The following is a 25483-nucleotide window of genomic DNA, read 5'->3' as shown; positions in this document are numbered from 1 at the left end:
TGAATATTTGGATACTTTATTGTACGTGTTACTTCGACACAGGTGCGAATCCCCTCCTAGTAGAGGTTCTTCAGCACATGGGTGGCGATGTGTTTGATGGCCAGCATGGTCTCCTCGCAGGTGGGCTTGATCTGGCTTTCAGGGAGGAGGAAGCCATAGCGTCCGGTGTCACGCAGCTCAAAGGTGTAGGAGTACTTCACCCCCAGGTCATAGGCCCAATCATCAGAGCCTCCAGCAGCGGGGTCTGAAACAAAGTTGATTAAGGTGTTTTATCATATCAGCTGAATACCTTTGTTCTATCTTCGGAAGTAAAAAGTCCAGCATTTTACACTTCCATCAGCTAACTGAGAGTTAACCGACACTGGTGGACATAGAGCATACAGGCTACCCTGGTCAAAAGCCATATTATCTGACATTACATTGGTGTTTTTTTAAATAGTTATTATATATTATATAAATTAAGGACAAATTTTGGTTATTTTTTGAGGCCAAAGTCATGGGTATACACATTCAAATAGTGCATATAAATTGCCTCTAGGGTTTATCAGTTCTGCGCTTAAAAATACCTATCATGAGCATGTCAGAATACAAGGATAAGCAGTGGCTGCTATTTTCTGTGTGCTATGTGCACCATGCTGCTACAATATGTAGTACCCTACTATTTATAGAAGGTCTGATAAATGGGACAACTGGGATGTTTAAGGTATGAAATGCTAAGCCTTCCAGAGGTAAATAACAGCTTTTTTGCTTTGATATGTATTCATTCATTACATGAAATCCATTTTTGTATTTCTTAGGATGGACTGTAACCTAGATGCTTGGTGGTCAAATAGATGCATTTTTATACCTCAGCTCATATCATTATCATAAATGAGACATTTTCCATAGAATAAATTAGTGTCAGACTGCTGAATGAAGGATTTATTACATGGTAAACATGATATATGTTAAGGATTATGTTTGTCCAAGTGGCGTGTGTCTGTGTTTTCTCTTGGTATATACAAACAGCTCAGTTTCTGCTTTGATCAATGATGTAAGCTGAATGTATAACATTTACATTACATTTTACATTTTAGTCATTTGGCAGACGCTTTTAATCCAAAGCGACTTACAAGTGCATAGGTTCTACCATAAGTCAGAGCATCACATCCAGAAACTAGCAAAAAAAATTTTTGGGGGGGGGTTAGACAAGGATAGGGATATCAGAAAGGAGAGGCAGGGGAAATCAGGAGGGAGGACTAAGGTAGAGTTTGAAAAGGTGGGTTTTGAGTCTGCGTCGAAATAGGGGGAGGGATTCTGCTGTTCTGACAGTGGTAGGCAAGTCATTCCACCACTGAGGAACCAGAACGGAAAACAGGCGTGAACGTGCAGCTCGACCGCCAGGTGCACGTAGAGAGGGAACCGTAAGGCAACCAGAGCTGGCAGACCGGAATGGTCTAGCTGGGCAGTAGGGAGTGATCAGGGATTGTATGTAAGGTGGGGCAGTCCCCTTAGCAGCCTGAAATGCCAACACTAGGGCCTTGAAACGGATGCGTGCGGCAATAGGAAGCCAGTGGAGGCCAATGAGAAGCAGAGTGACATGAGCCGACCTGGGCTGACTGGTGATCAGGCGGGCTGCAGCATTCTGGACCAGCTGGAGGGGCTTGATGGCACATGCTGGGAGACCGGCTAGGAGGGAGTTGCAGTAATCCAGGCGGGAAATGACGAGCGCCTGGACTAGGAGCTGGGTGGCTTTCTCAGTCAGGAGATGACGGATACGGCGTATATTATACAGAAAGAACCTGCAGGTTCTGGCAGTGGAGGATACTTGTGGAGCCAGGGTGAGGCCGTTATCAAGAGTCACCCCAAGATTCTTTGCCGTACGGGAGGAGGAAACTACAAAGTCCTCAACAGTCAATGAGAGGTCGATTGACGGAGAGGACTTAGCAGGGATGTAGAGAAGCTCAGTTTTGGCAAGGTTGAGCTTCAGGTGATGGGAAGTCATCCACGCAGAGATATCAGCCAAGCAGGCAGAGATCCGTGTGGTGATTTGGGTGTCGGGGGGGAAGGAAATGAAGAGTTGGGTGTCATCAGCGTAGGAATGATAAGAAAAGCCGTGGGAAGAGATAACAGAACCAAGAGACATGGTGTATAGCGAGAAGAGGAGAGGCCCAAGAACCGAGCCCTGCGGGACTCCAGTTTGTAGGGGGTGAGGGTCGGAGACTGCGCCCCTCCAAGTCACCTGGTAGGAGCGACCAGAGAGGTAGGAGGAAAACCAAGTGAGTGCAGAACCTGTGACACCCATCCCAGACAGCGATGAGAGCAGAATCTCATGGTTGACTGTATCGAAGGCGGCTGACAGGTCGAGGAAGATGAGGACAGAGGAGAGGGATTTTGCTTTAGCACAGTGGAGTGCCTCAGTGACCGCGAGCAGGGCGGTTTCAGTGGAGTGGCCACTCTTGAAGCCAGACTGGTTGGGGTCATGGAGATTGTTCTGGAGAAGATAAGTGGACAGTTGGGAGCAGACCGCCCGTTCCAGAGTTTTAGCGAGAAAGGGAAGAAGAGAGACAGGCCGGTAGTTGTTCAGGAATGAAACAGGAAGTGATGTCGTTATCAGACTTACAGATTGTCGTAGCACCAGGGCCGCTGGTGTATCGTGTGCCGTACAGACTGCGCAGAGCCTCAGCAGCTTCCTCAGCTAACTGCATCTGAAAGGCACAGGGGAAAGGATGCTGGATATCAGCTTACTGTGATACACGTTTCTGCGGGTGAGATCACAGGGAGAGTGTAACGGGCAGATACACCTCTCACTTTGAATTACTCTACATGGGGGTTTATGTTGTATATGACATACAATCAAATAATGGATAAGATTTTAAAAAACGACAGGGAGAGAGGTGCAGGCATATCAGTTTATAGACTACATACAAATGCTCATGAGACACTTCCGATGACTCTTCCAGTGGTATTCCAATGGTATACACATGGGTGACATGGCACAGAACCTGTATTAGTATGCTTCCTTTCTGCAATTTTAAACTCTCCTATGTTCTTTGTTGATAGGCTGCTTTATAATTGTACTATACTACTGACATACCAGCACAGTTTTTCTCCAGTGCTGTATATAGTGGAAAGCAAAGACATACATCAGGTGTAATGTACAATGTGGGCTAGTACCAGTTCATTGTGGTGGGCAGCCAGCTTGTAGGTGTAGGAGTATGGGAACAGCACCAGCTGGGAGTAAGAGTGGACTGTCAGATAGGCCTTGATGTTGGACTTGTTCTGGCGGATGTAGTCAGCCACAGCCTTGACCTCTACCTCAGATTCGGCCTTTGAGCCACAGTAGGTGTCGCTGCAGGGGTTGCTGGAGGCCCCAGTGGCTGAGATGGTGAACAGAAGAAGTCAGGGTGGGCAAAACATTGGTTAGCACTTTTCATTTGTTTTCCAATACAATTCTAATTAGCATAATTTGGAAGAAATTAAGTACTACTGTACATTGATTCATACTACTGTACTGAATCCCACTAATACTGCAATGACTTATAAAATATTGAACAAAAATTAATTACCAATAGTAATTAGGAGGAGTGAAGTTCGAAAATATACTTGTGTCAAAAATGGTTTCCAAAAAAAAGTAATTACACACTTTTTGGGCCAGTTGCACAGTCACAGATTAAGTCTAGTCCTAGACTAAATTCTGTTTTGAATAGAGAAATTGAATTTAGTCGAGGACTAAGCTTGACTTGTGTCTGTGAAACCGGCCCTTAATTTATTATAAATTACTACAGGAATCTACAGAAAAACTAGAATTTGAGTTACTTCCACTAGTCATGTTGATACTTCCTTGCAGATGTCAGTGATTCTTAATATTGATGTATGACTTGACATCCTCCGTTTATTGGCCTTTATGATGTCTTTACAATGTCGCCAGAAACTGCCAATAAAAAGCTGTTCACAAAAATCATGCATTGTGAAAAATGCTTCTGTCCATTTTATTAAAGCATTAAAACCAAATTGGTTTTCTGTGATGGGTTGAGGTTGTTTGAAAAGAATCTATATCTATATCTTCTTCTGGTAAATTCTCTTAATCTTTTGTTGATATTTGTTGTGAGAGATAAGTAACAGATTGTGGCTGAATTGTAGGGTGCAAAAATCACAGTATCAAAGTACTCACTGCACCAGCCAGCATCGAAGTTCCTGTTGGGATCGGTACCAATGCAAGAGGAACCGGCCTTCCTGGAGCGGGTCTTCCTCCACATTCTGTTCTACAGTTTCAAGCAATGAGACATGGTAAGCACACATTCAGCCCCAGCATATTGCAAACTTTACATTACATAAATGCAACATCTTCAGCTTGGCATTCAGAGAGCTGTGCTTCTTGATCACTGAAAGAGAACAGAATGTGTGTACGTGACAAGCACAAAGCAAGAGAATATATCATCTTCATCGAGATAATTGTTCATTTTCAGTTATCACGAGGCAGTGATGAAGACATAATTTGGCAATCTTATCCTTGCTTTCAGACGACGGCATAAATCTATTGCCGTCATAGAATGCAATTGCTTGTGTCTACATTCAGTGTCAACATGGTACTCACAAATGCATGAGGGATTGCACAGTGAGCAGGGCTGTGTGCTCATTATGGCATGACAGATAAAAGCCAGATTTGGAGTGCTGGGAACCTACTTTAGCCCAGGTATAGACATAGCCATCGATGTTAAAGACAGGCAGAACGACAACGTCCATTTGGTCCAGAAGCTCGGTCATCTGGGCATCGCTGCCATAGGTCTCCACAGCCTGAAATAAGGCAAGAAAGCTCGCTTAGCGGTCACCATTGCCAATGTTACTGGGAAGACAGATGGAGAATCTCACAGCATCTGTACATAACAAGCCTCCACACCTCTTTGACGAACCACTGGCAGAAGGCCGGGGAGATCCACTCTCTGGCATGGATGCCACAGTCCAGAAAGATAGAAGGCTTGGTGGAGGTAGACTGCTTGCCAATCTGTGTGTGCCGAGAGGAGAAGGCTCTCAACTTAAAACCAGCAATCATTAATTATTTCATTAATTTACTCAAAGCTTGGAACTTAGCTCTCAAACCACATGCTAAATAATATCAAAAATGATGAATAGCTTAGTCTGGGTTTTAAAAGGAGGAATCAGAGCAATACCTTCAATACAGTCATAGCACGCCCCTCAAAGGTTGTGCCAATCACTTGGGTGCTAATGAGATCGGGATTAGACGAAGCCATGGAGGACATCCAGGCCTGGATCTGTGAGAATACATATGAAACATCAATCACTGAAAAAAGGGAACACAGAAACAGTGGCAGTTGAGCCATTTGAAGTGAAGGGAAATAGATTAGAGAGAGTGAGAGATAGAGAAAGAGAGAGAGCAGAGCCCCCTACTTTGTCCCAGCTGTTGTACTTCATGTAGTTGTAGGACTTGGTGGAGAGTTCCGGGTTGTCCAGCTGATACTCCACATAATCCTGCAGATCCTCAACCAGCACCCTTTCGGGGAGCGAGAATGAACACATACTTCAGTCTGCCCTTTGTCTCCTTTGACTTTTGACTGTTTTACTTTAACAGAACACCATTGCCGTTTGTGTTAACTGCACTGAAATTCTAACAATTCATACAGAGAATGAGAGTAAAAACGAACCGCTTAATTCTCTGCGGCACTAAATTTCCTTGAGAGTGAGAGTATACGAAAATAAATGAAAGTCTAATTCTTTTTCAAACGTAATTGTCTATGTAAGGAGTAACTCAAGCTGAAATTCAGTTTCCTCCCAGCCTCAGTAACGCACTCGTGCTCCATCTCGCTCTGCTGAAGCAGAGTGCTGACGATTTCAGTGTGGGCCGCGTCAACATGGATGTCCACCTCAGTGCTCACCACCACCTGCTCAACCCCTTCTGGACTCCAGAAGTCCACCTGCAGGGGGAGACAAACGAATACAAAACATTACTCTACAATACAGTTATTTAGCTGAGGCTTTTATCCACAGCTAGTTGCAGTTAATTAGGCTAAGAAAGGGGCCAATCCCCCCAGGAGCAATGTGGTGTTAAGGGCCTTGCACAAGGACCCAGCAGTTGCATTGATCTTATCATGACTGGGGCTTGAACCATCAACCTTCCAGGTCCTAGTGAAGCACCTTAGCCACTAGGCTATAGGCAGCCGCTATAATAGTACACAGCTTCATGACTGTAAAACACATCATTACATTACATTACATTATTGCATTTGGAAGACGCTTTTATCCAGAGCGACGTACAAGAAAGTGCATGTGCATACCCATAACCAGGGAAATTACACACACACACACACACGCGCACACACACACACACACACACACACACACACACACACACACACTTGAATGTACACCCTGCTGAAAAGAAACAGCGCAAGCTAGGTTTTGAAACAGCTGGTAGCTGGTTGACCAGCTCAATTGTAGATCTACAACTTAAGTCAGGTCTATTTTATCCCTCTGTTCTGAGCACATCTCACACCTCAATACTTAGCATTGTACCTCAATGTTGCCAGCCAACTCCTTGATGATGGCCACATGCTCGTCGGACATTGGCCTGAGACGGAAGACTTTCTCTCTGAAAACGGAAGAGCAGAACACAAAAACGTCAGGCCAGAGCGCAAGCTGTAGGTTCGACGCAACAGGTCTTGCTGAAAATGTAAAGTATACCCATCAAATCTTGCCACTTCAGACAGAGCGACTGCCACAAACCCCAAGAGCAGGAGCACCTTCATGTTGACTGTGTGAATGGCTTGACAGTCCACTCATCCTTTATAACCCCCTCCTTTCACCATTCCACCAATCCCTACAGCCTGGATCGCGGCATGCATGACGCGCCCTACGCTATCTGCTCTGCGCTTCCGGCATCTTCTATTTTTAAATGTTCCTTTTGGCAATGCTCAACTTCTAATCAGAGACTGACACCAGAATGATGCTCAATCAATAATTAACAGACAACTGGACAGGTCCATGGCTGTTCCAGTGGAAGGCTAGGCCTTGAGCCAAGGACATGTATGTTGGTCTTCAGACATGTGCCCACACGACTCGCGTGATTTCTGACCATACCTGAGGGAAATAGCCATGGGTTCAGTGGGTTCTGTGTTGTAGTCTCAGACATGTCTAACAGAAATTGTGTTGAAATGTGTTGAGCATCATTGCTGCTTAATTGTTAAGTTTGATACTGCGTCATCTTTTAAAACAGCATACACATGTAATCTTCCTTAAAACTGCTGATTTATCCAGCATCACATACAGTAAGTCAGTTCAATCATTGGCCTCCTTGCATAAAGAAAAGTCATGAAACACACTGACACCAGTTTAGTTCAGGAGCCAGTCTACAGATTAAGTCATACCTGAGTTTCAGGTAGAAGCATTTAATAATGTTCTTTACACAGTTGTCCAAACAAATTTTGCTTCAGTTTTAAATAAGTTTTGTTAAATATTTTGAGTTCATTGTAGTTCAGCTGATTATTTACAAAATGAAGGTTTCTGCATACCATCCGTTGTATCCTGTGGTTTCAAGGTTCTTCCACATTGTGATTTGTTCCAGATTTTGACTGTCAAATTTCTGCAAAGGCAAACTTTCACCATTGATGACCCAACATCATGTATTGCATCCTAGGCTATTCATTTAAAAATGAATAACACAAAAAGTATAAATCCGACCTAACTCAGTCAGCACATTTCTTAGATCTCTCCCATCCTGCCTTCCATTCAAGTCTTCTGACTCTTTTTCAGCTCAAAGCTGCTGCATCATTAAATCATGTGCCGTCTTCCTCAAATGGAGGGAGACATATTATCTTATGTGGAAGCAACCCATAAAACCCATGCAGTTACTCATCCTCTGGAGAACAAACATGTGCAGGTAATAACCATCTACAGCGCTAATGGATTTTCATAGACAGCTGGGCGGAAGTGAACTCCATTTGACAACACTAACCTGAGGCAGGGCAGTCATAAGTAAGAGAAGGGAAGGTAGCGTAAAAGCTTAAAAAAACCTTAAAACAATATATGTTTGTGTGTATTATATTTCATTTATACCATGGCTTGGCTAAATAGCTACTCAATTCCGATTCTGACAGCCATACTTTATATAGTTGTATAGCCATGGTCGTAATCATTTTTCAATATGTCCACAGTTTGATCTTGCTATTGTTTATACATCATTTAGGGTTGTATAAAATATAAGTAGGCCTACATTTTGAAAATATTGACTTATACTTCCAAAAACCATCGGTAATTTGTTGTTGTAGGCCTAATTCACCTAAGTTTTTGTCTTTTTTCTCCTTTGAATAATTGAGAACTTGACATGATGTCACTATGAAATACAAAAGTTTTAAAGTTTCACCCTAGAATGTCATTAATTATATATTACTTTTATTATTTATTCTACATTACATTACCCCTGAAACCACACCCCCTTAAATTAAGTACCCCTTAAAAGGAAACCAAGATCCCTTAATGGATCATTAATTTGTGCACGCAAAAAAAATGATCCATTAAAAACACCTTAATAGCCTTCATTATGAATGGAAGATTAATGGCATTTTAAGGTAAAATATTAAGGGATCTGATTTCCTAGTGTTTAACTAGCTGGCCAGTTCACACGAGTGTGACATGGTGTGTCCAGCTCAAGCTATGTTTTGAAACAGCTCACTAGGAAACCAGATCCCTTAATATACTTGCTGTAACACTAGCTGGTTGACCAGGCCATACCCAGCTAGATCAGCTTTTGACCAGCTTCATTTACAAGCTGGTTAAACTGTCATCACTGGATTTTACGGCAGGGTTACCTAACAAACCCATGTGGATTAAATGACTCAGCTGACCTAAAATGTGTCACACCAATAGCAAATGTATACTTCGTTTTTCATTGTTAAGGGGAGGCACCACAGGTGAAAAGGGCAATTTTGGCAGGAAAGGTAAATTTTTGAGATATTATGATATTTAGCTCCTAAAACTACTGTTGTTTCATAAAATATCTGATCAGAAACAACTTTCAAGTGTTTTTATACGAGCTGTGTCAAGTAAACCAAGCACCAAAAAAAAGAAAAAAACTACAGGGCGTTTTCTAAATTACCTGTACAAAATTTTTTTTTTTCGAATTTAACTTACAGATATATAGCTACAAAACATTATTTTGTGCTTTTACTTTGGAATTACAAAGGGGTTTCTTGATAACATTTCTATTTTATAGGGTACAAATAGCAAATAATCAGAATTTCCCAGCATATACATATGTATTTTTATTATCATTAATCCATAAAACAAAAATGAAATTAAAATAAGACAGCAATGGCAATCGTATTTGTCGTATGTCACAGCAGTGACATGGATTTCATACACTGTGGGCCATGCTTCATCAGTCTTCATGAGCAGGATGTCAGACAGACACACATAAGCATGGATGAGTTTGTTAATCAGAGAGATAAGACATGGGTGAAACATATACAGGTATTTTAATAGTCAAATTACCTTAAAATATTCTTTCAAAAATCTGTTTCAAATTACTTGAATAAGTATTTGCGATTCAAAATAATGTATTTAAAGTATTCTCAGAGTATAGCCTTCATGTGAAATAATGTGGGTAATATAGCGATTTTATCATTTTTATGCTGTCATTTAGTAACAAAATGTCATGCCATGGTATAGTTCAAAATTCAGCTTTTTCAAAAAACATATTTGAAATGCTACATTTACAACATTTTTGTTTCGGTCAGTGTAAGTGAAAATAATTGAATCCAAAATGGCAATATTTAAATACTGTTAAAAATCTAAGTGTAAATATGCATCAGACAAAGGTCTGATAGTCACTCATAAAAAGAAAGTAAAAAAAAGAAACTTAGCTTAGTTCTAAACCTGTTTTACTTCAAGTTTTTTACCTGATAAAAACAAAAGCAATTGCAATCACTTGAGCACTTGAGAACTGTACAAGCACACAGTCAAAGCTCAGTGTATTAGTCCAGACCTCAAATCCAAGCCCAATTTCAAAACCACAAATCATTTCACACATCATTTAAATATCATACATACATACAGTATATGAACAGTATTATCACAGTTTTAAGAATTGAGCTTTCTAAAAAGCTGTTTTATTTGTGTCTCTCAGATTTATATTATTTCACTGTTTTGCAAGTTTAGCTTTGCCACTCAAATACATTACCTCCATGCACTTGAATAGGCCATAAACAGAAGCACAACAGCAGTCAAAGACGACTAGGCAACATAACAGTGACACTTTGAAGTAGCAAAGCACATTAAACAGAAATAAATCTGTACAAAATATTATACCTGTACACTAGCACGTATTTACACAAGCCCTTCACCAAGTAACAGAATATGCAGGTTGTTTCAAAGAAAGACAAATGGTTCAAATGGTTAGGATGCTGCTTCAGAGTTAACGACAAGGATGCTAGATGAAACATACTGAAGAATTCCTTATTCTCAACTGAGATCAACAATAATCATGAATGTAATCCCCACGAGTGTGGAACTGTTGTGCCTTGTGCTGACCACAATCCATGCAGTACACAAAAAAACATTCTCTTTTTTTACCAGAGGGGGCGACATGGCTCAGGCAGTAAGAGCAGTCGTCTGGCAGTCGGAGGGCTGCCGGTTCGATCCCCCGCCCAGGCGGTGTCAAAGTGTCCCTGACACCTAACCCCCAAATGCTCCTGACGAGCTGGTTGAGGCCTTGCATGGCAGCCAATCACCGTCGGTGTGTGAGTGTGTGTATGAATGGGTGAATGGAGAAGCATCAATTGTACAGTGCTTTGGATAAAGGCGCTATATAAATGCCTGCCATTTACCATTTTTTAAACTCACCCAATATACTTTCATATATATTTGAATTTAGAATTATTATGGCATAAGAGTAGTACGTTTTGAACATGAATATTCCAATTTTCTCAATGAAATTACTATTTTATGTTTCAGTCTAATTAATGTCAAATAAAATAAGAGAATGACTATATGTTATCATTAAATTCTCTCCGTGAGGAGTTTGCTTGTTCTCCCAGGGTGCAATGTAATCCAACAAAATGTCGTAAATAAATATATTATGCACTGTTTGTCTTGCAATGGACTAGTGTCCCATTCAGTGTATGTCCCGTAACCTTGAGCTCTAGATCTCTGTGACCACCAACAGGGTCATTTAAATGGGTGGCGTGATGATTTAGTCAGAATCACCATATAATAATGTATTGCATCTCTCAATTCCCGTCACAATTTACTTCCAGTAAGAAATAAAAAAAATATCATTACTTGAACACATTCCTGCACTATGAAATCTCTTGAAACTGCAATTTAAACATGGACTGCTTCACATATACACTTCTTAGATTATGAATGATATTCTGTATTAATAACATTTACTTGTCATAATAAGAGGTAAAATATGTTGACCTGTGTCATTCATCCATATGTACTATTTATATAATTAAGGCCTAACTTATTATATCACCAAAATTATCATACCAATGTATCATTGGGAAATACACAAGTATGTATATTAACTATACATTTAAGCAAGCAATGTATGTTAATCACACAGCATATTCCAGCAATTCCAATGACTTTTGATTCCATATTGTTCCACAACTGGTAATTTGGCAATTCAATTTTTTAGCATATTAAAAAGTAAATGTTTGGTTATACTTCACACATTTTATTTATATACTATAGACAATGCATATTGTGCGTAGATAACCTGCAGTGGAGACCCAGGTATAGTGTGTTACTGAAACTGAATAGATTAAATACACTATACGTATATGATGACAATAAAGCCATCAGCTTCATTGGTCAAAGAATTGTGGAAAAAGGAAATGAGGGAAAAAAAGCACCTAGAGATCTATGAAAATCAAATTTTCAAATCCTTCAGAAGAGGTTATGGGATGGCCACAGTCCACAGGGAAGGAGGTTTTCATTCAATAGAACAGTGGTCTCATTGCACAACAGTGACATGGTTAATCAGGCATCCCCAGTCTCAAAAGAATCAGTAACTAGTATACTTTATTTCAGAGGATAGCTTGTACTTGCCTATATACCCTGAATTGATGGAGGACCTTGCAGATGGGCCCATGAATTCCAACACTGTGAGGTGGAAACATTTTGACAAAAAAAAAGAGAGAAAAAGTAGTTATTTAAGAACAGTTTTGTCAACATGAGGTCTCACACAAGGACCTCATTTAACATTGGACAAAGAGACCTCTTTGGTTAGGTGCAGCTTTTCCGACGTGCGGTAGGCGAGGCTGCCGGCCTTGGTGGTGCTGCCCGTGTGCGGCCTGGTGCCAGGCCGATCGCACCGCAGCAGCCTCAGGAGGTTCTTCCGGAAGTTTCTCCCCACAAAGCCGTACAGGATGGGGTTCATGCAGCTGTTGAAGTAGGCCACGCAGATGGTGAAGGGCATAACGGAGTCGATGATGTCCAGCGTGCGGCAGTTCTCGATCACCTTGAGCAGGGCCAGCACGTCCAGGAAGTGGAAGACCTGGTGAGGCACCCAGCAGATGAAGAACGCCAGCACCACGGCGGCTAGCATGCGCAGGACCTCGTCGCTGCGCGACTTGTCCTTCCAGATGCGGTCCGAGTCCAGGAGGGCCTTGCCTATCAGGCAGGAGCAGGTGAAGATGATGACAAAGGGCACGAGGAAGCCCAGGACGGTCTTCATCAGGCTGATGGCCACCATGACGCGGTTGGGTTCGGAACCGTGCAGTATGGCGCACACCGTGATGTTGGAGGTCCTGATCTGGAAGACGTCGCGGGTCAACGCGGTGGGCACGCTCAGGAGGAAGGCGAACAGCCAGACGAGGACGCAGGTGATACGCGCGTAGACCGCTGTCCTCTGCCGCCTCGAGCGCACAGGGTGGACGATGGCCAGGTAGCGGTCGATGCTGAGCGAGGTGAGGAAGAACACGCTGGTGTACAGGTTGAAGATGACCATCCCGGCACTGGCTTTGCACAGGAACCCGCCGAAGGGCCAGCGGTAGCCCGTGGCGGTGAAGGTGGCCCACATGGGCAGGGTGATGAGGAAGGTGAGGTCGGACACGGCCAGGTTCAGCACGAAGATGTTGGCCACCGTCTTCAGCTTCATGTACCTGTAGATGACGGCCACCACCATGCTGTTCCCCACAATGCCGATGATGAAGTTGCAGCCATAGACGACGGGGATCAAAGTGAAGATGAATTTATGGTTCCCAGACATGTTGCAATTTAGATGTATATCTTCCATAGTTCCTGCTGTGGAATTCCCCATTTTGTATTTATTTCCTTTTATAAAACACTGCAGGAAGTACAACAGGCGCCGAGTTGGGGGAGTGTGTCAGGCAGAAGTGCCTCACTGTCCTATTAAAAAAATATTTAAAAAACAACAGGAAAACATGAGAGTCTGATCTACAAAAAATATTTCTCATTACTGCAGGGCCTAACCATAAAAATAACCCAAATTACCAAAGTTGAAAGGTGCTAGCTGTCATTAAAACCCACCCAATAAAAATGTACATTGGGGTCCACATTACTGGCCTTTTCAACACATGTTTTTTATTATTCTGTCTTTTTAATGCGCTTTAAAACATTATACTGGCCTTCTAGATTTTTACTTTGAACATTTTTTCACTAATGAGTTTCGTTAATAAAACTATACAATGTTTATTACTTAAGCAGTCAATTTGGGCAAACAGGTAATGTCCAGACGGAAACAATTCATGTGCATTATGACTGGTGTAAATCAAGACTAAACATTATAGAGCTGAAATATGCTGAAAGACTTGAGAGAATGTCACTGCACACTACCGGGTTGAGGGCTGACTTTGCACTGAGATACGTAGTATGTGAACTCCTAATCAATAAACAGCTAAACAAACACCAATGTGGAATGTCAGGAATATGTCACTTTCACTGTGAGAAAATGAAACCTGTTTGCTCTGGAAAATTATACCTAGCACATTTTGGAAAAAATCAGCTCCTTAAACGTGCTTCACATTTAGCTTTCTTTTTGTTGGTTTTCATAATCTAAGTTACATTGATAATACAGTGCAATACTATGAAATCTTTCTTAAAGATAGTTGATTGTATCTAAGTCAGTAAATGTAATTTCAATCTATCTATGCAGTTTCTGATTATCTGTTTTATTCGCCTTGGAAAACCACCATGAGAAAATAGAACAGAGGATGCAGTAAAGATCATTTGAGAAGATCAAGTAATTGGCCACAAGGTGGCAGCCTAATTACTTATTTCCTTCAGCATTTAAATAATGTCTTCTTTTGATATTCATTGTGCAGCAGTAATTGCACACTGTGTAATTGATTTGTCTGGAGCATCTATTGTTTCATACACTAACATTTACATATAGATTACAGTGCCAAATAACACAATACTTTACTATGACAATTATTTTATGTTACATAATGGCATACAATCACACAAGATACAATCCTCCTCTAACCCCCAGACATGAGGGAGGTTTATTTATCTTTGACTGACCATTTGAAAAGTGTTTATTTGTTCATTTAAGATTTATTTTGGCTTCCAACCCACAAATTCTATGCACTGATTTTCTGGCCCCCATAATGTAATGAGCTCTTACCAAGATAATATACAAGATTTGGAAAGGTCAATGCAAATAAAAATCATAAAAAATATGAATTGCTCAAGAATATTCAAATAAATAAATATTTTGGGGTTTCAAAACACTTTATTGTAAGAGCTACTACTTTGTGTGGCTTTGGCTTCATACACCAAAACAGTGTTATGAAACACTAGTATGGTGGACAGGTAACTATAGGTGTTTAAGAGGCTTTGGGGGTCATATAAAAATATAAAATATAAAAATCCCTACTGAGCCTCTTTCAGCCGATGGGCTAGTGCGGCCTCAGTGGAAAATGCCACGCACATCACCAAGCTGGACTTCATGGTTCAAGCATTCCTAAAAAAACCCTTCCTCCATAAACTAACAAAGATATCAGTTGCAGATGTGGACATTGTTGCAAGTGGAGGACATGGGGTGCCAAGGGCAACAAAATAATGAAATATCACTCTGAGTTTCCTCTGCTGGCCCAGCGCAATAAACCAGCAACACAGATGTCACTAGTTAGATTTAAAAGTGTTTTCTTTCACTAATGATTATAACAGTGGTGGGCTGTAAATGAGTCCAGATGCAGGGCACAAATCACAAGCATAGTTTTTTGCTTAATTTAAAATATTCCATATTCTAAGAAAAATATTACTGAGCATTTTCAACCTACCTGGTCAGACCAATTCTGTTTTATGGTTTTACAGTCATAAATATGACTGAATTACTTTTGTGGAAATTGTGAAAACCGCTCTGCTAAATCATTTGACAAATTATTTAATACCGGACATAAAAAAGTGCTTTTTATGAACAGAAATGTAATGCAAACAGCAGCTTTCTTAAAGGAAGGCAAACCACTTAATCATGTAAACACATTTTATAGCGTGTTGCCTCTAATTCAAAATTTTTGCCATTCCAAGCATTTAATATATCACACTGCTTACTCACTTCAATGGTAATATAATATACAAGAAATATGTGTGTGGTACAACATTTTCTGGGAAAATACTATTAAATATCACACCAGACTAACCTCAGTAAAAACAAAATATTTATTTAAATTGAAGAGTCTGGTTCTTAAATCAATATTAAATCCCCACTGTCTAAAGACTCAATGGACTATATTAAAAAGTTGTGTTTTTCACGCACAACAGTCTCTAGAGTTTGCTTCTTTTTTTTTGATGGTGCAAAACACAAAAAAACATCCAGTGAATAGCAGTTCTGCAGGTAAACACGTGTTGTTAATGAGAGAGGTCAGAGGAGAAGGGCCAGACTGGTCGAAGCTGACAAGAAGGTGACAGTAACACAAATAACCATCCGTTACAACAGTGGTATGCAGAAGAGCATCCCTGAACACACATAACACATTGAACCTCTTAAGTGGATAGGCTACAACAGCAGAAGACCAATTAGTCTAAAAAAAAGTTGAATAAATACCTAATAGAAGAACAAGAAAAAAGTAGTTGTTTAAGAACAGTTTTGTCTACATGAGGTCTCACACAAGGTCCTCATTTAACATTTAACACTGAGTGTAGGTTTAGAGGTCATTGTTTAGAGAACAAAATTGTCACTTGATAATAGTGTGCAGTTTTTTCTTAATGCATTATTAACAGCTTTCCTAAAAAAAAAAAAGAAATCATACTTATTATATATTAATAAGAAGGATCCTGGTACTTCCAGAAAAAATTTGAGAAATTACATTTAAAGGGTATAATAGCTGTTATATAATAGTATGTTATATACCAATAATGAATTGTTGTATTATATGATATAATGATGTCAAATGTGCATGTATTAGTAATTTATTAAGCATTTAATGACCAAAATTACCACTAATTTCACCTTGGCTTACAGCGCATAATAAATAGGTTTATTCTATAGTGCGAGCATATTGTTTGTGTTGCCATGGGGTGGTGATATTGTGATTACAACTGAACGTCACACAGCGGACATAGCAGAGCTACCGTCATAAAGCCAGGGTGACGACAGACAGCAAAGCAAACAAGCTCTTGAATGTGCATGGTCCTCACATGCACTTATCAAAAAGACCCAAATAAATGCTGCAAACAAGATGAAGTCTATATGGAGCTTCCATTAGAACCAGGTGCAAGATATCTATAAAACCACAGTAACAAAGTAAAACTTTCCAAGTTGTTTTTCCTTATGGATTTATGTGCCACCTCTGGTGTTGGCAAATTGTTTGAAAGACCATTTTAATTGTTGCTTTTTAATAGTGTCGTTTCATATTTAGCCAATAAAGTCACGGTGGCGTCAATAAAAGTATTTGAGTGCATCAATTTCCCAAACATTTGAAAATGGTTGGAAAATGGCTTACAAGTAATGGTAGTTTACTGCTTCTATAATATACACACATGCATAATTTAATTGATTTTAATTTAATTGATTAAATGCAGTTGATTGGATGAGCAGTTTGAAGCATATGGTATGCCAGTAGCAGATGGATGCAAACAAATTATGCTCAGAACTTATATACTGATATTCTAGGGTTCGTGTGCAGGAGTGCTTAACACTAATCTTGCAAAAACGTTGACCTTCCTCAAACACTACATCGCCTCACAGCCTTGCAATAAGCGAACAGCTCGCTCAGTGGAATATTTTTGCTCCCCCTCAACTCGAATATCAATCTGGTCCTTCAACAAAGCCGTTTGATATGAGCACAGCCATCTGGCTGGCAGAGCATGGAGTCATTATGAGCAACTACGATGAGTTAATAATTCATCTAAATCATGCCTCAGGTAATGCTGCTGATCTACTGATAACAGCAATATGGCAATCATTTCTACATTAAGCTATTATTTCTGTTTCATGCGTAAAAGCTAGAAACAGCCACAGAGGTCTTGTTCGGACAGTGACAGATGTAGTACACACACACACGAATGAACACACACACGCACACACGTATGCGCACATGCACGCACACACGCGCGCACACACATTTTTTTGGACGGAAGATCGACTAACTAACTCATCAACAACTAGAGCTTCTCCTCTGTGCAATAAGTTTAGCTGTAAAGCTGAGATTCAGTGATTATTGCACATCAGTGTGTTTTCCAGTGGTTCCCACACCTCTATCCTTATTTTACTCTCTTAAGGGGTCTCAAAAATAACCAGCACTGGATTTGCATTGTTATTGGTCAGGAAGTTAAACTTTCCCCCAGTGGGGCTTCTGGGATCAGCTCTCTGGATCTGAACACACTGTTCTCCCAGTGGGATTGCCTCTTGCATTCAGCAGGGATCCAAAAAACAGGACACTTTACAAACCTATGCATCTACTGACCGTAATTGATGACGAGTTTGAAAAAATAATAATTACAAAAATGCAGAAAAACATTCAAAATAAAAAAGTTTCCTGATGAATTATGCTAACTAAAGCATGATTGACGCAAATGTACAATATTGTATTATGACCTAAGCAAAATCATGACTTCGTCATATTTTTTATGAAAAAACAAATGATGCAGGTACAGTAATAAACTGCAATGTTTTTTGACTTTACAAATGGAAAAATGATATAGTTTTGCTAACACCAGCTAAATCAGGGGTTTGGAGAAATGCACATTCAAAAAGCAAATACCTAAATGTAAAACAGCAGATAGGTCGGGTGAGTGCTTACCTGCGGCTAACTAGCGGTGAGCGAAGATGCTTCAGAAAGGAGAGGCAGAGGTAGAGAAAGCTCCTCAGTGCTGAATGGTCCTGACATAAGTTAGCTGGAGAAGTGAGATGTGCTGTGATACTGGCTGACACACACACACACACACACACACACACACACACACCCACCCACACACACACACACACACACAGATACATGCACCAAAGCTGCTCCTCCCTGTCTCTGTCTGCTTTATCAGTACTCCAAACATTAACCCCCCCCCCCATCGTGGTATTATCTCTTCCTGTCTTACCCCTACACAGTGTATAGAGTGCTGTGCTAATTGAGCTCAGAAACCCTCATTAACAGATGTGTCACTGGAGTGTGACTGCATTTGTGTCCTGTATGGCAATGGGACAGGAGAAACTGATGGATTTGAGTTACTATTGTTCACTAATCCCTCCCCAAGCCCACAAAAACACACACACAAACACACATACACAGACGCAGAGAACATTTATCATACCTTTTCTGTTTTACAGGTGTCAGGCACCTATGCGCCACTGGCTGTGTCTATTTTACTCTATATTGCTTACTATTTTCTCAGCCACTTTGATATTGGCTTTTCATATTTTTGACAAAACATTTTCTTTTTGCTTAGACAAGGTGTGCTAGGCACTAGTGTACTTTAAGGAAATGGGGACAGTCGCTAGACTTGCTTAGGCAGAGTGGTTTAGATGATAACACTTCTGCTGCTTGTTTTGTAATACGATTCAATTCCTCCAAGACAAGGATTTCTTGAGTGTAGAATGCTTACGGCTCCCATTTCACAGTTTGTCTATTTGTGAATGAAAATCACTTAGAACCTTGATTGTTATGGATACCAACAAAGTTGTAATATATGCAACCTTCCTTCCACTTACGCAATATATAATTGCTGGAAAATGAAAATCAGTCAAATTTGCTTACATATGTAGCACATAAGCTGACTTGGAGCTAATTTAATGCTGCAAAGTTTATTTTTAGGCAGCTCCCTGCAATACCAGTCGATCTAGATTGGTGTCGAGAGCTGAGTCACATTCTTTGCATGTATGTCTCTACACTCTACAGAGACACACATCTTCCATTGCTTTTGAAATTGATGGATTAGCTAAGCAGTTGTTGTTTCTTGCCTGACTTTTTGAATGGGCGAAATGTCCAGGCTGAAAACTTCCATCCACAAATCCTTTGACGCTCAAGACAAACGAGGGAAGGATGAACACACAAATACCTCCGATAAGTGGCCAGGTCCAGTTGGGTTGGTTTTGGTTAGCCAACTGCGATGCCATTGTGCACTAATGGCCTCTGTAAAAAGCCACTGATTCCAGTCTGTGCCTGTCCCATCCCTGTGACCTTGAGGGCCAGCCCAGAGAGATTACTTCTGTTTAGGCTATAGAATGGCAGTTCAGTTCTCAAGGGGCCCTGGAAGTGTTCATAAAGAACTTGGGAGCTTTGGCAGTGCAAACACAGTTGCTGGGTCTTCTCACACACAGGGCGCTTAATTAGCTCAGTAGAATGAGGAAATATCTGTACAATGGTCGATTGTTCATCTGTTAAAAGCGCTGTAACTAAGAAGTTGTCAGACACCAGGACTGACGAACCGATCGCAACCAGGAAATATGCTGAATAGAAGTCTTTATTAAATTTAGGACAGGTAAAACAGGTAGGGGTCAATCGGCTGCAAACAGATATAGCAGGGGTAATCCAACACAAGGTCGATGTTGCAAGCGAGAGTTAATTCACTAGTAGGCAGTCTGACAATGCAACGTTACAAAAAATCCAGTCCTACAAACAGGTCAGGCAATCCAGAAAACACTGGAGAGTTAGAGACAAGCACACAACAATCTGGCAAAGAACTGATAAAAACATACGGGTATAAATACACAGGTAATAGAACTGAAAGTACAAACAGGTATAAGTGTGAGGAACAGGCAACGAGACACAGGTGAAATGAATGAAAGGACTACAGAAAGTGAGAGCGGACATAAAACACAGATACGAGACATGAAACGAAAATGGCAAACTACATACGTACATGTATTTTTAGCTTACCATTTACTGTGCACTCCATGATAACATCTCCTTATGTTGATTTACAAACTGTCTGTTTTTTCAAAGTTTTCCTTTCTTAAACCTACACAGTTAGTGACCAGTAACAGTCACGGAGATGGGATGTTGTTTCTCGCTAACAATACAAGGTTGCTTTTCTAGTCCATTGGGGATGAAAAAGAAACCAAGTGAAAAGACAAGTTCATGATTTCTTAGCAGATCTGTCAAAAGGTCCAATTGTGTGTGTGAATTAGTGGTATCTTTTGAGAAACTGAGAAAACAGTCTTTAGGAAACCAACAGTCTGGAGTAAAAAATAGGCTTTTGAAAATGACCAGCAGAACTCGTTAGCAATACTTTTGGTGTGGTAAGTGACAAAAAGACAAAGTATTCAGTGTACAGTGAGCCTTCCTTCTCTCATAAGAGAACTTTAATACATAAAGCCAAATTGTGTACATAATTCTAGTGGAATGATATCAAACTTTGAGGATGCCAAGAGGTTGGCTGAAACTCAGTGAGGCCATGGCTCAAGAGTCTGTATTACATATACAATATACATATTTCCAAGAGGGACACTACCTAGCAGTCTGAATAAATCAAAGAGCATAAGTTGTCACATTTATAGTACACCCAATAGAATGAAAATAACAAAAGCATCACTCAAATAAATGTGTACTGTAATTACAACACAAGGTTACAGCATTGCAGGTTACAACAGTGTGAAGCAAGAATATCAGGATTAGCGCATGCATGTCTTGGATAAATTATTGTTATTGTTGCTTAACAGAAAAAAATATATAGCGAAGACTCCACATAAATAATAATAATCAGCCTCACCTAATATTATACACCTGATTTCCATAAAGAAATGTTGTAGTATCCTGCTTAACAACAGGATTGGAGGAAACCTGATAACTCATTGTAAAGAAGCGACAACTGTGCGCAATTTCATTTAAAGGGGTTATTTGTATCGACTTTCCAAACATTTTCAGAATCACACCATTAAATTAAGAGAATTGGATACTAACCCTCTCAGTCTGGTTCTCAGCTCATAGTCCCATCTATTCTAGCCTAATCTGCCAGTTAGGTTTACACTATAAATCACTGCTCATAGTACTTAGAAATGTAACATGTTGTATGCCGTATTTCCTTGTCATGTGTTTACCTAAAATCTGTGTGGCCTTGGCAGTCCTCATTCAGACACATTTAAAATTCCCAGAGGCCCTGCTTCAATGTGTTGCCATGGCCTTATGTGGTTCAGCATTGCACAAGCCAAGCGCGTGCCCAAGTGGCTTCATGACACTGCTCAGTTAATGACCTGTGCTGTAATCCAATGTTCTTCAAACAGGATGTTCTTTGAATCATCAATGTTCTCTTCACGTTTTATATGGTCACCACGGTTCTGAAGAGCAAGCTGTGGGCACCCCTGATCAAAAAGTATTTTATAATTAATATCTAAGTGAACAGAAGTGAACCTGACCTCCCAATGGTATAGTGTTAAATATGACACATTTTTTTTATTTTAAACTAAGGCCCTGTGCAAAGGTAACCCTGTCAGTTAGTACTTTGTGGCTTCTCCTTGGGCAACTATAACAGTTTGTAAACGCTTTTTGTAGCCATGTAAGAGTCTTTCCATTCCAGCTTTTGGATTTTTTCCACATTCTTCCTGGCCATTCACCTCTGGCATTATTCGGCCTTGCAAGTACAGCATGTTTGAGACCTCTCCACAGATTTTCAATAATATTCAAGTCTGGGGACTATGGTACCCATTCCAAAAACTTCATGTTTGATTTTGAGGTATGCTTTGGATCATTGTCTTGCTGGAATACCAAACCTCTCTTCAACTTCAATGTCTGGACTGAGCTTTGAACAGAGATTTTCTTGATATTTTGTGGAATCCATTCTTCCTTCCACTCACTCAATATTTCATGTTCCCCCAACTGCCACACAACCCCAAAGCATAATGGATTCACCTCCATGCTTCACAGTTAGCAAGGTGTTCTCCTCTACAAAGGCTTCACCATTTTTCTCCAACATGTTCTTTGGTGGTGGCCAAAAAGTTACATTTTCGTTTTGTCAGTCCAAAGCTCCAAAAGGCTTCAGGCTTCTCAACGTTTTCTTTTGCCTACTTAAGATGCTTAATTTTGTGTTGAACTCGTTGTTTTTGGCAACTCTGCCATGTAGGTCTTTGTTGTTTAAAATAAGTCTTGTTGTCTTGTGAACAGCTAGACCTGTATTTGCTACTCTTTTTTGCAGCTCTTTTGCAGTGATGTCTGTGCTCTTCTGAGCACTTCTCTCATCCCATTCTATCTGAAATCTTTCTTGGTCTTCTAGGCCTTGCCGTTCAACTGTTCAATTTATCTTCCATTTTCTAATAATGTTTCTGACAGTGGAAGTAGGTTGTTTGAAACATTGAGAGAGTTATCCTTCTTGGTGGAAATGAACCATCTTCATTCTGAAATCCTTGGACAACTGTTTAGAGGAACCCATGGTTGTTAACACCAGACAGAACACCAGACAGAACAGCCACTGCAGTTGGATACTTTAGAAGGCATGGAGTTACTTCGGCAAAAGTTCAGCCCAGGAATTATACTCACCTGACTCATTGAATGTTGCAGTTGAAATTGTACTTCCCTCTAGGGTCTTTCAGCGCACTTATCCCTGGTTATGGGTATGCTCTTTGCACTTTGTTGTACGTCATTCTGCATAAGAGCGTCTGCCAAATGCCATTAATGTAATTGAAACCCTGAATCACCTGGGTCTGGGCCTTAGTAATCTTTTTTTTTGTAAAGTAACAAAGAATAATCCAAAAGGTTTCACAAACTTTTGCACAGGGCCCTTTTCATAAAAAAAATAAAAATAAATAATAAACAGTAGAAAATCTAAATAAAAAGCAATCTTTCTTTAAAACTCAGAAAGATCTCATGTTTAACTTGGTACCTTTTAGAGTTCATGTTTGCTTTCAATCACATACAGATTAATTGTAACAGACATTTAAACCAGGGGTGCAAACATTTTTGCACCCCACTGGATTTTACAATTTGAATAAGTTTTGTGACCAAAATACCACCCACACAGTGTTTTTGAGGTCAACCAGTGTCAGGAACTGTTTGGGATTGTTTTCTTTTTGCTCTTTTAACAGTCAAGGACAGCTTCCCAGATCCCATTGTCAGTGTCAGTGTGTAGAAGTTGTTGGACAGATTTATGTGATACTCCTGTGTTATCCATGGCAATAATTCAAGTTAATTTGATAGATATTTGAAAAAATTCAAATAACATTTAGCAGTATGCATTCAAATGCGGTATGTTGAATATAGAAAAAGATGAGTAGCTGATTAATTCAGAGTAAGAACTGGCTGATATTTAATTTATTGTTGTATTTTTTTTTTTTTTTTTGGCCACAAATCTGTTTTTTTTTAATGCACTTTCTGGCCATTTTTAATGGTATGTGTGAATTTATTTGAAGAGTGGAATGGGGTTGGCTGGATGACATTTGGTAGACGCTCTTATCCAGAGTTATGTATAATAAAGTGCAAATCATAACCAGGGACAAGTTCCGGCTAATTATTACAATGAGGAACAGTGTAGTGATGGGAAGGTGCAATCTGAAAAGGTGAGTCTTCAGTCTGAGCCGGAAGGTGGTCAAAGACTCTGATGAGCTTTTGTATAATAGAAAGGGGGGAGGAGTGGTAGAGGCTGTGCAATGCAACCTCACTTTTCACTTTTCGGTTCATAAATCATGCTTGTCCTTCAGTTTGTGACTGGAAAATGCGTATTACTAAGCTTCACTTTGCCTTTACGTGCACATTGCTGATTTGCGGGAGAATCCAGGACCTCTATGGCACTGGCTGTGGTGCCATGGGATAAATCCTGCCTTGCAGTCAGTGTGGCTAGCCTGTACCAACTGACATTATGTGCGTAAATGCAAAACTGTAAACCTCTCGAATGTGCTCTCTGGGCCTCAGGTCACGAGTGGGGTACAAGTTGTATGCTTATCTGCAATTCTGCGGATGTGCATCCTGCCTTTTGGGCCTTGTCCGGCCTTGACCAACTTCAGCGTCATGGAAACTCCTCACCCTTGTCAGCATACTGTAAAAATGAGCGTGCCTGTTTTATGACCTGTATCATAATCCCCTGTACCATAAATATGTCAAAAATAACAAATCTTACGCAAACAGGAAGTCTCTCAAATGGAATTAAGAAGAGGAATGAGGGAACAGAAAACAACAACAGTCAAAGTGCTTAGGCTCCAAACTTGAAGCGGTCTGGGAAACTGGCTCAAACACAGAAAATCCTGGTTCAGTTCAACCATTGGAATGAGAAACACATGAAGGATTTCAAGTTCACAGTATTTTTACTTAAAATTTACTTTCCCTTTGCATGAATGCTACCTCTTACCCAGTCCTAAAAACCGCCACTATTTCCCAGTCAGTTTTAAGAAATGTTCAAATATCTTACCTTAAATACATTTAATGCTTTTTTTATAAACACAAAGGATGGTTGAGTAATAAACAGGCTTGCCCTTGGAAAATCCATGGTCAGTTCACGGACTGTTCTTCAATATATTCTTCAAGTTTTGTCTGCCAGATTACCTATCAACCTGAAAAAATATATCTAGAAGCGGAAATGGCTATCCCATAAACTTTACCTGGGGATTGGTATTGTTTCAAGAGAGGTATGTTTGTTTGAAACCAGTTTCTCATCTTTTGCTGTCTGTCGGTGAAAACACTATGCAAAGTGCATTCTGCCCACCCTGTCCCCTATAACCTTTTCATTCATCCCAATAAGTGTTTCCACACACAGTAAACTATATTGTTTCTCTTTGTGGACCACTCCCCCATCTTATAGTCCAAAGCAGTCCCCTCTATCTCTCTCTCTCTCTACCTCTCTCTCTCTCTCTCTCTCTCTCTCTCTCTCTCACACACACACATACACACACACACACACACACACAAACACTCACACACACACACAGCCATCCGCCACAATGACAGAATATTATTTTTATCACATTATCTGTTACTCTCCATGACTATCTGTTTAGTCTACTGCTCTTATTCTGTTTCTCTGCCCATTCTGTCTCTTTAAACTATACAAACTATATCCTGACAATACTTGCACTCTATATTTCTCTCCCTCTCTTTCTCTCTATGCTTTATTGGAATTACAAATTAGAACATATATTAGTTCAAGTCTTTTCAAAAATCAA

At 40.2% G+C, this 25483-nt stretch overlaps 2 protein-coding genes across 2 annotated transcripts; both read right to left on the bottom strand.

Annotated features, from left to right (window-relative positions):
* On the bottom strand, positions 1–22311 carry cpb1 (carboxypeptidase B1 (tissue)). Its single transcript, XM_061238921.1, has 12 exons — positions 22248–22311; positions 18210–18303; positions 6511–6586; positions 5788–5912; positions 5389–5491; positions 5151–5252; positions 4880–4984; positions 4666–4776; positions 4154–4244; positions 3157–3359; positions 2603–2687; positions 1–244 (listed from the first exon to the last, which is right to left on the bottom strand). The coding sequence occupies exons 1-12, from the start codon at positions 22309–22311 to the stop codon at positions 57–59; spliced, it is 1347 nt and encodes a 448-aa protein (XP_061094905.1). The 3' UTR covers positions 1–56.
* On the bottom strand, positions 9230–18299 carry agtr1b (angiotensin II receptor, type 1b). Its single transcript, XM_061240812.1, has 2 exons — positions 18210–18299; positions 9230–13350 (listed from the first exon to the last, which is right to left on the bottom strand). The coding sequence occupies exon 2, from the start codon at positions 13259–13261 to the stop codon at positions 12194–12196; it is 1068 nt and encodes a 355-aa protein (XP_061096796.1). The 5' UTR covers positions 13262–13350; positions 18210–18299; the 3' UTR covers positions 9230–12193.
* Positions 22312–25483: the final 3172 nt, after the last annotated feature.

The sequence above is a fragment of the Conger conger genome, chromosome 4 (assembly GCF_963514075.1).
Source record: "Conger conger chromosome 4, fConCon1.1, whole genome shotgun sequence".
NCBI classification, from domain to species: Eukaryota; Metazoa; Chordata; class Actinopteri; order Anguilliformes; family Congridae; genus Conger; species Conger conger.
Note: the sequence above shows the minus strand (reverse complement) of the source record. Positions and strands in the feature narration are given on the sequence as shown.

Bases quoted from the DNA above. Each gene is read 5' to 3' on its own strand.
- agtr1b (XM_061240812.1), bottom strand. From the start codon at position 13,261: ATGGGGAATTCCACAGCAGGAACTATGGAAGATATACATCTAAATTGC.
- cpb1 (XM_061238921.1), bottom strand. From the start codon at position 22,311: ATGTTGGAGAAAAATGGTGAAGCCTTTGTAGAGGAGAACACCTTGCTA. The intron at 18,304-22,247 runs GTGAATCCATTA...TCACTTCTCCAG, and splicing joins GCTAACTGTGAAGCATGGAG to CTAACTTATGTCAGGACCAT. The intron at 4,245-4,665 runs GTAGGTTCCCAG...TTGAAACTGTAG, and splicing joins ATGTCTATACCTGGGCTAAA to AACAGAATGTGGAGGAAGAC.